Source organism: Chionomys nivalis, chromosome 5 (assembly GCF_950005125.1).
Source record: "Chionomys nivalis chromosome 5, mChiNiv1.1, whole genome shotgun sequence".
NCBI classification, from domain to species: Eukaryota; Metazoa; Chordata; class Mammalia; order Rodentia; family Cricetidae; genus Chionomys; species Chionomys nivalis.
The window spans coordinates 18,651,621-18,665,892 of NC_080090.1; the positions used below are offsets into that span (position 1 = coordinate 18,651,621).

Genomic DNA, 14,272 nt, shown 5'->3' on the forward strand with positions numbered 1-14,272 from the left:
AGTTTAAAAGGTTTATTTATACCAACTCCAAATGGCAAACATTTAGGTTTCTGTCTTCCTTTGTCTCTGAATATTTCTCCCAGGGTCAACGGCTCTTTGAGAAATTGCTCCAGCTGACGTCACAAAACATCGAAATCAAGCTGGTGAGCGACGTGACTGCTGCTTCAAAGGTATTAGAAGCCTTGAAATTAAAGGGTAAGGCCAAGGTCGATGCTACTTTACCATGGACATTCTGTGACAATACCGTGAATTTCACTTCAAATAATACATCTTTTCTTTTTCATTAGTACATTACACATATTGTGTCTTAGTTCTCCTTTGGCCCCACCCCCTCACCAACAAACAAAGCCCTGATTATAGCTTTGAAGTGGGGAAACTAATTAGTCAATACTACTGAGATTTCAATAGTGGCATTTTGTATATCAGTTTATGAAAAATAATCTTCTGTTCATTAGATGATGTTTAGTTAAGAAGAAGAATCAGACTTTTCTGCACAAATCAGGACTTTGATCTGAAGAAAAGAGCCACTTCAAGGAAATTAAGTACTAGGTTCCCATTTCTCTCTTGCCAATCAGGTGGAAATCCTCTTTGTGTGATGAAATCTTCAGTAATATGCTTGGGTCTAGGAACCCCGGAAGCTCTATGATTCCTGACTTTAGGATAATTCCACAGGAAACCTCACTCTCCCTTCCACTGCGGTGTGCCCTGACCACAGCCACACTGAGCTCCGTTCTGGCATAATTTTCTTTCTCTGCCATCGTCTCTAGCTGCATTCTCAATCCAAAGAGTTTTTTTTTTTAATTTTGTAAAATCATTTTCTCAGCATTTCCTATGCAAAACTGCGCACGCCTTTAATCCCAGCACTCAGGAGGCAGAGGCAGGTGGATCTCTCTGAGTTCAAGGCCAGCCTGGTCTACAAAGTGAATTCCAAGACAACCAGGACTATTATACAGAGAAAGCCTGTCACAAAATAAAATTAAATAAATAATTGAAATAGAGAAATAAAAGACCTAAGGTTGGATATACACATCAACATTGTATAGACAGCTTTGCATTGCTATAAGAAAATACCTGAGATAATTAACATAATGAAGGAAAAGCTTTACTATGACAGACTGTTCCATAATTGAGTCCCTTGTCAACTGTCCCTACTGCACTGGGCCTCTGGTGAATAGTTCAAAGTGCTGGCACATGACAGAGGAGATTGTTTGGCTTAAGACAGCCACAAAGCGTATCAGAAAAACAGGGAGAGACCAAATTATCAGTCTCTCTTTGGGGACCTTTAGGATGCCACCTTAAGGTTCCACTACCATTCATACAGTGGCACAGACTGAAGGCCAAACCATCCTGACACGGGGCTTTGGGGAACACTTGTCACAAAACCTATCACCATGCTACTAGGGCCAGTGTTATCATTTTGTTTTCTTTTGTTTTGATCGTTTGAGATAGAATCTCACCACGCAGTCCTGGCTGACCTAGGCCTCACTATGTAGACCAGGCTGGCCTCAAATTTGCAAGCAATCCTCATGCCTCTGTCTCCAGACTGCTGAGGTTCCAGACAAGAGCTACTAAACCTATAGCTGTTTGCTTGGTTTTTTTTTTTTTTCTCTCTCTCTGTGTAGGAAAGTTTAAACATGTGTGGAATGTTGCTATATCTGAAATTTTTCAATTAACTTTTTTTTCAGTTAGCATATTTTTTAAAACTGGTCAATACCCAGTTCAGGCATAGTTCAGATGGCTCTAAAATGTATTATTACTTTTTACATTTAAAAAAATATATCCAATTGAGTTCCTACTATCCACGCATTTGCTCTCTAACACGCCCTCTTTAGGAAGGGATTCTTTGGATAACTGGGGAATGGAAAGGGCTGTATTTGCAGTTTTCAGAATACTTTTCTCAATAAATCTGTTTGCATATCCTTGGGCTTATTAATGGGGGAAGAGAGGGCCTGAGAAGTACCATTTACTCCTAGTTATAGCCCTTGCTAAATGTTGTAAAGGTGCTGTGGATGGATAGTAGGTGGATGGGTGAATGGATGGATGGGTGATGGGTAGGTAGAGGGATGGATGAATGGGTGGATGAATGGATGGATGGATGATAGGTAGATGGATGGGTGGATGGATGGATGATAGGTGGGTGGATGGATGGATGACACACAATCAGAGAGTCTCTTAGTCAGCTTGTGTGACTCCAATTAAATGCCAGAGACTGAGAAATTGATAAAGAACAGAAATGTATATTCCCACAGTGTGGGGTCTGAACTTCAGCCTTATGGCATTCACAGTGGTGTCTGGCATCATGTCATCTGTGTCCTCTGTGACTAAGATCTCGTCAGGTGACTCACACAGGTGCAGTCTGTGGTTTGAATGGAACTGACACTTGGGACTTCCCTCATTAGCAGGTGAGCTCCATAGACAGCCTGCCCTGTCCTGCTGGACAACTGACAGTTGTGGGGCCCTACTGAACACTGCAGCATCTTCAACAGCAGATATTTCATTCATGTTTACGGGTGGTCATAATTCATTGATTGAAGTCAGAATTTTATGTCATTTATCTTGTGTTTCTTTTCTGTAGCTCAGACTGATTTAGAACTCATTGTGTGGCTCAGGCTGGCTAGGATCCACAGCAGTCACCCAACTCCAGCCTCCCAAGTACTAGAATTCCAGGCATAGCTACTGTGCCTGGCTTTATGGGAGGCAGAGACAGGTGGATCCTGTGAGTTCAAGGCCAGCTGATCTACAGACTACAGAGAGAGTTCCAGAACAGACAGAGAGGTTAAACAGAAAAACAATGTCTCAAAAACAAACAAAAATTAAATGTGAAACAAGACAAAAGTCCTTTCACCAATGACACCATGTTTAAACGCTAATGTGTTTAGCTTTCGTTTTGCTATTTATTAAAAAGGAAAACAGAGTGAGCTTCTGGGTCTTTTTATCAAACTCTAAAGGCAAGCTTCACCTTCGCTTATTTGAATTCAAGGAACCTGTACTCATTCATCAATGATAACTCGTTTTCATTTTCACATCCACTGTGTGGATTTAAAACTTCAAAGGAAATATTCTATGTCGGAGATTGGAGTTTTTAAATTTAAAATTAATAAAAATCGCCATGGTTTCCAACTTGAACATTTTACAATGGCTTTTGAGCCACCTACTCCAAATGAGCAGAGTATAATTTAAGATACATTGACATCTGAGGGAGTGTGTGTGACTTAGGTCATAGTGCTTTATAATTACCCCTAAGTCCAGCTCTCAGGTAGGTAAGCTTGTCTATGTTAACTTCATATCAGCGTTGAGAAGTAGAATTTGGAAATTTTTCTGGAGGTCACACCATGTTATTCCAACTTCTACCCTCTAGAAGCTTGCCACGGGACAGGAACTTGAGAGCCCCAGTACTCTCCTGTCCTGAGACGCTTTATTCTGGAGCCTTCTACACAGCATAGAATCATTGAGCAGAAGCACTCAGCATCTTTTCAGTCTGTCCTGGCAGTGACTAAGGTCAAGATGTCTTACTGCCACCCATGCACGATTCTCTGCCAGTCTTGGCTTTCATGTCACCCTCTTCTAAGGTGATGTCTTTCGGGCACATGCTACAGACATAAAGGCTGGGTGGTCCCTCTGTCTCATGGCTGGCCATTAGCGTTTGAAGAACTCTGTCTTGTACTTTTCTTCACAGAACACTAAAATATTTAGCAGAGCAGGGACTGCTCCACTGTGTGTATCTGAAAACAGTATGCTCTGATACTATCTAATGTGATGAGCAGAATATTTAGACAAAGGTCCTATTGTGTCGTACGCATAGACGGTGCTGAAACTCTGAACCCGCCATCACTGTGGAATGCAATCTTAAGTAAATTATTTTTTCTGAACCTCAGCATCCTTATCAATAAAATGGTGATAATAGTAACTTCCCTCATATGGGAGTTAAACAAATGACTTTTGCTTTGGCCACTGGTATAATTTGTGGCACGTTACCTTAGTATTTTATGTCTTAGTCTGTACTGGGTCCATTTCTGCTCCTACAACTTACCCCCACCCCAGCCCTGTGATCCTCTAGTGGTAAAAAAGTCCACTTCTAACTCTGTTATAGGACAACTTTGGGACAACCATGGGTTCCCCTCCCTTTATGTTTATGCAGTGATTCTAGGTAAGGACCAACTTGACTTCAAAGTGTTGGATGAGTTCTACGGGTGATTAACAACCCAGGCTGTTGCCAAAACAACCCTATCAAATTTCTTTTCCAATTTGGGCTTTTATATCCTGTCTCTGGCACAAGTACAAATGATATCCTCACCATTTTTCTCCACTCTAGCCTTGCTGTGTTCTAGTCTCCACATAAAAGGATGCTTCTAAAAAATAAGATAAAAGAAAATGAAAAAAACAAATTCTCTCCTTCCTTTCTTGTCTGAACATTTTTCAGCAGCTCACTGTCATCATTAGTATTATGCCCCAATTAAGAGCACCAATTTCTATATAGAAGGTATGTGAACTGATTTCTAAGGCTATTTTTTCTCAATTTAAAAATTCAAATGCATTCATTTACTAAATACTGAGATAAAATAACTAATATGCACCAGACATGATATTTTATAAGTGTGAGAACTTAAGGCGACACTAAATTAAAAACTGAGTCACTTTGAATTTGACTTAAAGATAATTAAGTAAATTATACAGAGGTCTGAGCTAGGACTAGGAATAAGCAACGCTGTGAAGCCAGGCACAGTTTGCATGTGGCTCCAGCTACTTAGGAGGCTAAGGCAGGAAGACCACTTGAGACCTGAGGTTCAGGCCAGACTGGAGAGTGAATGAAACCTCGGCTGGAGAATAAGTAAGTAAGTAAGTAAGTAAGTAAGTAAGTAAGTAAATAAATAAATAAAATGTGAAACTCAGATGGTGGGCTAGAGGAATCTCTCTGGATCGTTCCTTCTTTCCCACTGAGGCCTGGGCTCCTCTGCATTCCCGCGGGCCCTAAGACATCCCCTCTTAGCTACCACTGCACAACAATGCCATCTCTACCTCTGGACTTTAGCGTAGAAGGAACTGGATGTTCATCAATAAAGAAATCTGTGATGTAACACCTCAAGCCTGCCTGCAGAAAAAACCACAGAACCCTGCAGCGTTTCCATATCTCCCCAGTATCTAGAACACTGAGAATTCTATTTATTTGTAAAAAGAGAATGTGCACTGTGTCAAATTGCCAAGTTTAAAATCAGAAGATTTGGAAGAGCTGGAGGATTTTATCCAATGTAATAAAAAACCTAGGTAATTTCAAAGGGATAATTTTCTCTGCAATAAGAGGAATCTACTAAAAAAGTGATGCCCTGCGATTACACCTTAAGCTGCATCTCAGTGGCTGTACTGGTTGCTAGGTGACAGGAAAAGCGTTATAATGTGTAAGTGGTGTATGCCTCTGCAATAGTGCTGAAGTTGACTGGCTGACCTAAGCATGTGTGCTAAGAGGTTGGTCCTCAGAATGGTGCTATTGGGAGCTGGTGCAGCCTTTAAGTGGCGCCTTATGGGCACGTGCCTTTGAAGGGGATCATGGGACTCTGATCTCTTCCTCAGTTTGGCACTTTTCCTGGCCGGGAGGCCATCAGTTTTTGCTCTGCCACAGGCTTCCACTATGGTGTGATGTTTCACCACAAGTCCAAAATGGAGCTGTGGGTTAGATTCTGGGCTAGAGTCAACTGGAACTGAGCAGATCATTTTTCTTTTGACACATTACATGTCTTAGTTGCTTGTGATGGTAACAGAAAGCTAACACAGGTGCTCATTCCATGGAAATACACATGCTACCTTCCTCCTAACAGAAATACACATGCTACCTTCCTCCTAACAGAAAGGGCATTGGGAGGCTTGCTGGAAGTCAAGAGTACTTCGGCTTGTCAATATTTCTTTTAGTAAGACCCTGTGGAGATCAGAACTGAGTGCCTCACTTTTTGTATATGCTTTTCCACGCGGTCACTTGTCCAGGTGGATGGGCAGGGAGCCTTACAGTTTGCTGAGGTGTCCAGCTTCTTCATCCATGTGGCTAATTAACAGAGACAGGCAGAGGTATGAAGTGATTCCTCCCTCACCAGGAAGGTTAAGAGCACAATGCTGGACTGCATCTCTTGCAGCTTTTTGCTGACTCACATGTTTTTTGAAGCTGCAATAGCAGAATATCCAGAAAATAGGCAATTTTAAAAGAACAGAAATTTCTCACAATCTAAGAGGCTGGGAAATCTAAGGTGAAGGTGCAGGCATCTGATGAAAGCCTTCTTCCTGTGTTATCTCAGGGCAGAAGGCAGGAAGGGCCAGAGAGGAGCAACTCTCCATCAAGCCTGTACGGCCCTCAGTCTCAGTCACAGATGACTCTTCATGGTCAAATCGCATTTTAGACCCTGTCTATTTAGACTGTCCCAGTGGCCAGGAAGCACTAAGCATTTTGAAGGAACCACAGTTAAATCACACTGGAAGGGAAATAGAGATGCATAGCTTTGTTGGAATGATTATGAAAGTTAAACTTTGGCTCATCTTGAGCAAATGTCACATGCAAACTAACTGTATGGCAAGATATAAAATAACGAGGAAATCCCTGCATTGTAGCATTACAACTGGGCAGAACACAAACGATTGTTCAACATGTGTTTTCATAGAGTTAGGACAACTTGACAGAACACAGCAAAGCCAGAGGTGCGTGAGTCGTGATGGTGGCATTTTGCTAGCAAATGGTCATGACTGCAATAGAAATGGACTTAACAGCAGGATATTTCTTCTGCCAACCCATTGTTTTTCAGACCTGTTTTCTCTCAGGTTGCCATAGCAGCTGCTGTGAGAAAGGTTCACAAGGTAATACATGATAGGGAGCCAGTCATCCCACAGAGAACATGCTGAGGTGGAACAGTCAGCGATGCAGGGAAACACTCAGATGGCACTGCTAAGGGAAGAGCCGTCATCTGCAAGATGGAAGCCACTTCATCATTTCCAGGAATTACTTCAGAGTGTTCATATGGACAGCCCATACATGATGAGATTACAGCTGTTTTCGCTCTTTTGTTCTGGTGTGTGGTGTGTCTGTCTGTCTGTGGCATGTGTATGTGTGGAGTGTCTGGTGTGTGTGATGTGTAAGTGTGTGTTGTGTATGTGTGTGGTATGTGATGTGTGTGTGTGTCTGTCTGTCTGTCTGTGGGTGGTATGTATATGTGTGGAGTGTCTGGTATCTGTTAAGTGTATGTGTGTGGTGTGTATGTGTGTAGTATGTGTGGTGTGTGTGGTGTATGTGTATGTGGTGTGTGGGGGTATGGTGTGTGGTACATGATGTGTGTGTGTTAGTCATGGTGTTGATGAAGGTGATGATGATGGCAGTGGTGATGATGGTGGTGATAATAATGATGATGGTGACAAATATGGTGGTATTTCTATGGCAGTATGGGGTATGAGTTCAGATTCTAGAAAGAAAACTATATCCTTGGCTTTGTTCCAGTAGAACTCTGAAATATTTAATCTCTTGAAGTTTGTGTCCTAATTTCTACAATCAGCTTGTGATAGTATTTGCTGCACAGTGCTACTAATGAGTTAATTCATAGAAAGTACTTAATATAGCACCTGCTACGAACTTTAAAACAATTTCAACTTTTTAAAATGAGGCCAAGTGAGGTAGTGCATGCTTTTGATCCCAGCACTTGTGAAGTAGAGGCAGGAGGATCCCTTGTGAGTTTGAGACCAGCATTCTCTACATAATGAGTTCCAGGACAGTCAAGACTGCATAGAGAGACTCTGTCTCAAAAACAAACCAGCAGTAATAACAATTATTTTAAAATAATAAAAATGATCATTTGCATAAAGGAAAAATTGCTAGGATAAGAGGGAAGGGGAGAGAAGAAGGGACTATAGGAGAGAATAATTCGGAGACAAAGTCAGTCCACAGATGATGCCGTGCGATTTGCAGATGGTCCCAGTAATGTGGGCTGTGGTGCTGAGTCCTACAGCCCCAGAACAGACTACTGGTCAGCAAGTATGTCCTTGGGGCTTGGGGCTTGAAGGGCAACCCTGCACACCCCTCCCTCGCCTCCTGTTCTCCTGAGGCTTCCCTCACATATATCCGAAAGGGTTTCTTGGCTAAAAATTCCAACACATAAATATTGGATAAGAATGACTTAAAACTCCAGTGAGGACTAAATCTTTCTTGCTTTGTGGAAGACAGGATCTAACTCATGCACCAGCCTTGAGTTAGTGTCTAAGCCTCCTCAGGAGGCCAAATTTTCCACAGAAAGCCTGCCCCTTGGAGCCACACACGGTGTGTAGAACAAGAGGTCCCTGATTAGAAGCTGTTATATTCAATAAAGAGGTTGATGAACAAATCTATTCCTAAGCAAAGCCGATGAGAAGGCGCCTGCAGCCTTGGAAACTCAGCTGGAGTCACTGTGTCCCCTTTCATGACTTTCCTGGGGCTGCCCAGGTGAGATATTCTCATAGCATTGCAACCTGAGTTCAGAGCTTCGCTGTGGTTTTAGTTTGTGCTTAGTGTAAACAACACTTAACTTTAATTTACCCTTCTAAAAGGCTTTTCTTTCCTTTGTTCCTATTCAATGCTGCAGTGGTCTGAAAAGGAAAAATAGGAGTATCTTGTACATTGTTGGAAAATCAACAACGTAACAACTCAGTTGAAAGAATTTTTGAGCCTCCCTGAATAATTGGTTTTCACAAAATTCATTCATAAGTTTTATGTGATTTAAATTTGGGGAGGAAGTTATTGTTTAAAGATTAACTTGTGTGTGTGTGTGTGTGTGTGTGTGTGTGTATGAGTGAATACCTCCTATGTGTGATGCCTGTAGAGGCCAGAAGAGGGCATCAGGTCCCCTGAATCTGTAGTTACAGTTGTTTGCTTAGAACCAAACTTGGGTCCTCTGTGAGAGCCAGGTTTTTATCCTCTGAGCCATAGCTGAAGTCTCTGATTTGTCTTATGCAAACTCTTTCTATAGTTTTATAGCCATGATAGCTAGTAACAATACATAGTGGTGGGATGCACTGTGGCATCTTGGTACATCTGTACATTCTATAGCCATCAACATGGCCCTCACTCAGGAATACCTCACTTATTTGCATTGGGAATATTCAAGATCTTCTCTATTAGCTAGGTGAAATATTTGATTAGTTCTTGTCAACCCCTGTCACCCTACTGTGCAATAGAACACTAGACATTACTCCTTCAATTCACCTGTACTCCTACACCCGTCAACTCTCTTTGCCCTCCACCCCTCCCCCACACCCTGTTGGAGGGTACCAGTAGCCCCTGGGATACAAGGTAAATGTTGCCAGTCCAGCATTTGTGCCCAATAAGCTTCCTGCTCAGCTGCCTCCCAAAGCAATGTTCCTTCTTTTCCCTGCTTCAGACTCAGTTTACTTAGACAACATAAGCCCTCCCTCCTGTTGATTTTTTACTAGAGTGAAGATTGCTGAATGAATGAAGACATAAAGAGAAAGATGTGACTCATGCCCTAACAGTAAAACCTTCCTGTAGTGGTCAAGGCTTGGGGCTTGGGTTGTGTGTTCAGTTGCGAACTTGCTATACACTCTCCACAGTGGGAGGGCAGGGATATGGTGTACCATCTAGGCATGGCAGTGCCTGTCCATAATACCAAGACTTGAGAGAAAGAGGCAGAAGAAGATTGTAATGTCAAATCCAGACTGGGCAACAGCAAAATCTCTGAAGAAAAACAAAAATAATATTGTCTCCTAAAAACCTTAATGAAAACACCTTTGGCCTATAATTATGTAAATTGATGGAGAAGGGTCGTCTGTCCATTTGTTACTTTCATTGGTCAAATAAAGAAACTGCTTTGGCCTTTTGATAGGCCAGCCCTTAGGTGGGTGGAGTAGACAGAACAGAATTCTGGGAGAAAGAAAGCAGAGTCAGGCAGATGCCATGGAGCCAGCTGCTAGGTCAGACATGCTAAATCTTTCCCGGTAAGCCACGACACCGTGGTGATACACAGATTACTAAATATGGGTTAAACGAATATGTAAGAGTTAGCCAATAAAAGGCTAGATATAATGGGCTAGGCAGTGTTTAAATGAATACAGTTTCTGTGTAATTATTTCTGGGGTAAGCTAGCCATGTGGGAACCGGGCGGGATGAAAAACAGGCCTGCTCGCCTCATCACTACAGTTAATGATGACAGTTGTAGATGGATTTTTCTTTGGGTGAGAAGCTCACCAAAACGTGACATAGAGACTTGTTATTAATTATAAAAGCTTGGCCTTAGCTTAGGTTTGTTTCTAACTAGCTCTTTTAACTTAACCCATATTTTTAATCTATGTTCTTCCATGCATTTGTTACCTCATCTCCACTTTGTCCATCCTGCTTCCTCCGTGTCTGGGGGGAAACTCTCCCTTTTTCTTCTCCTGAGACCGCTCTGTCTCCAGAAGTCCCAACTGCCTAGCTATTGGCTGTTTAGCTTTTTATTAAACCAATCACAGTGGCACATCTTCACACAGTGAAAAGGAATATTCCACCATAGACAGCTGCCCCTGATAGGTGTTTCTCCTGCTTTGCCTGTGTTCTTATCCTCTGGCACCCCTGGGGTGTGGGTATCACTACAGTTTATGGTTTTTATGGTCTTATCCACAATACATATTGTTTCACAGATGAGGAGACTAAAAGATGCAGTTCATGGTACAGGTCATGGATGATAGAAGGGATCTCTTGTGCTCATTCTTGTCATAGTGCCCAGATGCTTGATTTTTGTCAGTATTGCTGGGTTTGGAAAAATCATGTGTTTTGAGGAGGCCTTAGGAGATAACAAAATCAACCACCCTGTTCCATTTAGCAGCTTCAAATTACATTGGAAAGGCCTGGGTCTGGGAAGTTTCTCAGTTGGTTAGGTCATTTGCTGTACAACCATGGGGACTTAAATTCAGATCCTCAGCCTTGTGTAAAATCGGGACACAGCAACAAGCCCAGTGGTTGGTGTGGGCAGCACAGGAGAGTGACCAGAGCTCACTGCCAAGCCTAGTGGATCCATGAGCTTCAGAGTTAGTAAGAAGGCCTCCAAGAAAAAACAGTGGGGCACAACTAAGAATACCTGACATCCACTTCTGACCTCAACTTGTGCATACGCATGCACACAAACATACATGTGCATACACATGAACACATGTATACACATACACAAAAAATTCTAAAAATGCTCTATGGCTCTACTTATATATAATCTGGTTATTTTATAATGTTTATTGTGATGTTTGGCAAAGCATAGTTGTTTGTATTCAGCAAGACTAGCCAGAAGGCAAAGGCTGACGCTCTTCCTGGGTCTTGAGTAAAGCTTTGTGGTATGACGAAATAAGAATGACCTTCTAATACAGTGGTTCTCAACCCTCCTAATAATGAGAACTTTAATATAGTTTCTTGTGTTGTGGTGACGCTCAACCATAAAATTATTTTCATTGCTACTTCATAACTGTAACTGTGCTACCGTGATGAATTGTAATGTAAATATCTGATATGCAAGGTATCAATATGTGACCCCCGTGAAAGGGTCATTCACCCCTAAAGGAGTCGTGGCCCACAGGTTGAGAAGTGTTGTTCTAGAACCTTCAGTAAACTATTAAATCCATCTGTTCATCCATCCATCTACCCATTCTTTCAAGGAATATTTATTGTGTTTCTGACTTTCATTGGTCTATTATTGGATAAAACCTGGGAGTTAGATATTGAGATGTAAACCTGATAGATCCACAAAGTGATAGAGAAATGATCAGCTGACCCTACCTCTCCACGCTTCCCAGATTGAAAGGGGGTGTGAATCTTCCTCAGGTTCTCCCTATTCCTTCCTATGTCTCTCTATGCTATTCTGGGCTCACCAAAACCTCTGTGATTAACTCTGGCCAGCTGAATGTTGGCTCTGCCCTCCAATTCAAGGCTTAACTTTATTGAAGTCTCAAAAAGGTCCAAGTGCAATCAAAAGATCCCACAACAGCCAGTCTCTGTTGGAAATTTTCTGAAATTTTAAAGATTATTTTGGCTGTTTGTGGAGGATGAGCTAGAGGAATTGAGGCAGAGGAACAAACTGGTAGACTGTGGTTGGATCCCAGGAAGCAGTTAGAAGTGTCCTGGACTAAAGAGAACAGAGAAAATATACATATTCAAAAATACCTGTTGGGACTTGAACTGGTAGAAATTATTTAATATATCAGCTATGAGGGTCGAGATGAGGAAACATATCAAGAATGGCTGTAAGGACTTCCCTATGAATGGGAGAGTACAAGCCGTCTACATCTCCCAACACAGGAAGTTTAGTAGAGGAAATCGCTTGCTTGCCACTTGGGGCTGAGGTGAAGCACTCTATGATTTAGTGAGCTCTGCTTTGTATTTCCTGCATAGCCAAAGCTAGATAGATTTAGGTCTGATTTCTGTGTGTTTCAAGTACAAAGAAGAGTCAGGGTTAAAAGTACAGTCTGGGAAGTTACCAGCCTCTAGACAGTATTTGTAGCTACAGAACTGGATAGACTCTCGCTTCTGAGACTTAAACCATATGGGGAATTAAAATACAAGACCAAAAATAGGACATGACAGAGGGGAGAGGCAGTGACACTGGAGTGTGCAAGTGTGTGCTGTGCCCACAGTATGTGTGCATGATGGAAGTATCGGGTCAGATTCTACTACTTCAAAACTCAAAACCACAATTATGAAGTTCACAGTTACTACTGAATGAATTGGTTCGATAATTGAACAACTAATTGCAAGTTGATGTTTTTAATATATTAGTAATTATACAAAAAACTGTCAAATTTCAAGCTGTAGAATAAAAAATCAGGCTGGATTAATATATGTATGTCTACACACATGTATACACATCCTACTTTATATATTTTAGACCACAGAAAATGTGACAGGAAAAGAAATGACAAATGTTTTCCATATGATGTTAACTACAGGAAAGCTAATATACCATGCTTTCATTTATCATTACCAGAGATAAAACAGTCCTACCATAAGATCAGAAAGCTCACGCAACAGGAAGTCATAACTATACTAATTTTATATGGAGAAAAATTTCAAACAATGGAAAACAAAAACTGGAAGATTTACAAGGAGATGTGTTTAGCTGGAGATTTGAACACTAATAGAAGCCACAAGAAAAATCAATACGAGTAAAAGATTTGAGCCGTGAACAAACACAGCCCAAGTAATGTATGCAGAACACATCAACGTGTGCTCACTCTTTCCAACTGGGATATCCTAAAAAGTAGTCAGCCTAAAAATTATAACCTATAAGCAAACTCAACACATATCACAGAATTTCAATTATACTGAATATATTCTCTGACTGCAGTGAAACCAAGTTAGGAACTAGTAGAAAAAAATGCTAACTACAAAATTTTCATATCATTGGAAATGAAACTTCCTGTTACTTATCCTAAAAAATGCTTGACCATGATCTCACAATGGAAATAAAGAATTTTTTAAAACTTTTTCTATAAAACAGTATACCAAAATGTGTGGAATACAGCTGATGGTATTTAGATGTAATGGGACTGTCTTAAACACCCATGTTCTGAAACAGGAGAAGCTGAAGAATTGTCACCCATGAATCTATACCAAGAAAATCCCAACCTCAAGAACGCAGCAGAGAAGACAAACTATTAAATGCTAATTTTAATTAAATAAATGCACCCAGAAAATATCAATTAAAGTAAAGTTGATTTTTAAAGAGCTTGATAATTCTGTAACCCACTGGGTAGGTAGACTACTCAAGAAAAAAGAGGCAGTGTGGAGAAGAAGCCTTGCCGATACTAGGAATGGGAAAGAGGAACATCACACAGAAAGATCAGGAATTTGAGATACTTAAAAGATAGTGGGAGGGTGTGCAAATGACATGGACAAACACCTTGGAAACTATGTAACTGACATGGGAACTAATAGAATATGGAGTCATCTCCAGGACAACTTTGAGAGTTAAAGGATGGTGTGCGTGAATCACAGGGCTCTTGATTGGCCTTTGTTTGACTTCTGATGATGACTGTAACTGGCATTGGAATCAATAGAGAGAGTGCGGAGTAGCTCTAGGGATTCCTGTGTCTTAGTCCGCACCAACTGTCACAGCCTAGAACCTCTGAGAGGAAAAAGTCAACTGAGAAATGCTTCATTGGGTTTGTCGATGGACAAGTGTGTGAGGGACTGTCTTGATTAGTAATTGATGTAGGTGGCCCGAGCCTACTATGGGGAGTAACATACCCTGGGTCTGGAAATAAGGAAACTGAACCTGAGCATGAGTGAACCAGCTCACAT

At 41.3% G+C, this 14,272-nt stretch overlaps 1 protein-coding gene across 3 annotated transcripts in view; it reads left to right on the forward strand.

Moving 5' to 3' along the window:
* Pld5 (phospholipase D family member 5) overlaps window positions 1-14,272 on the forward strand; it is a 325,180-nt gene that overhangs the window by 207,936 nt on the left and 102,972 nt on the right. For 2 of the 3 annotated variants that reach the window (XM_057770618.1, XM_057770619.1), the window contains one exon: window positions 84-195. In XM_057770618.1, the coding sequence (XP_057626601.1) occupies window positions 84-195 (112 nt within the window). Of the gene's footprint in view, window positions 1-83; window positions 196-14,272 lie in introns of those variants that run through there. The other variant, XM_057770620.1, reaches the window with a different exon arrangement.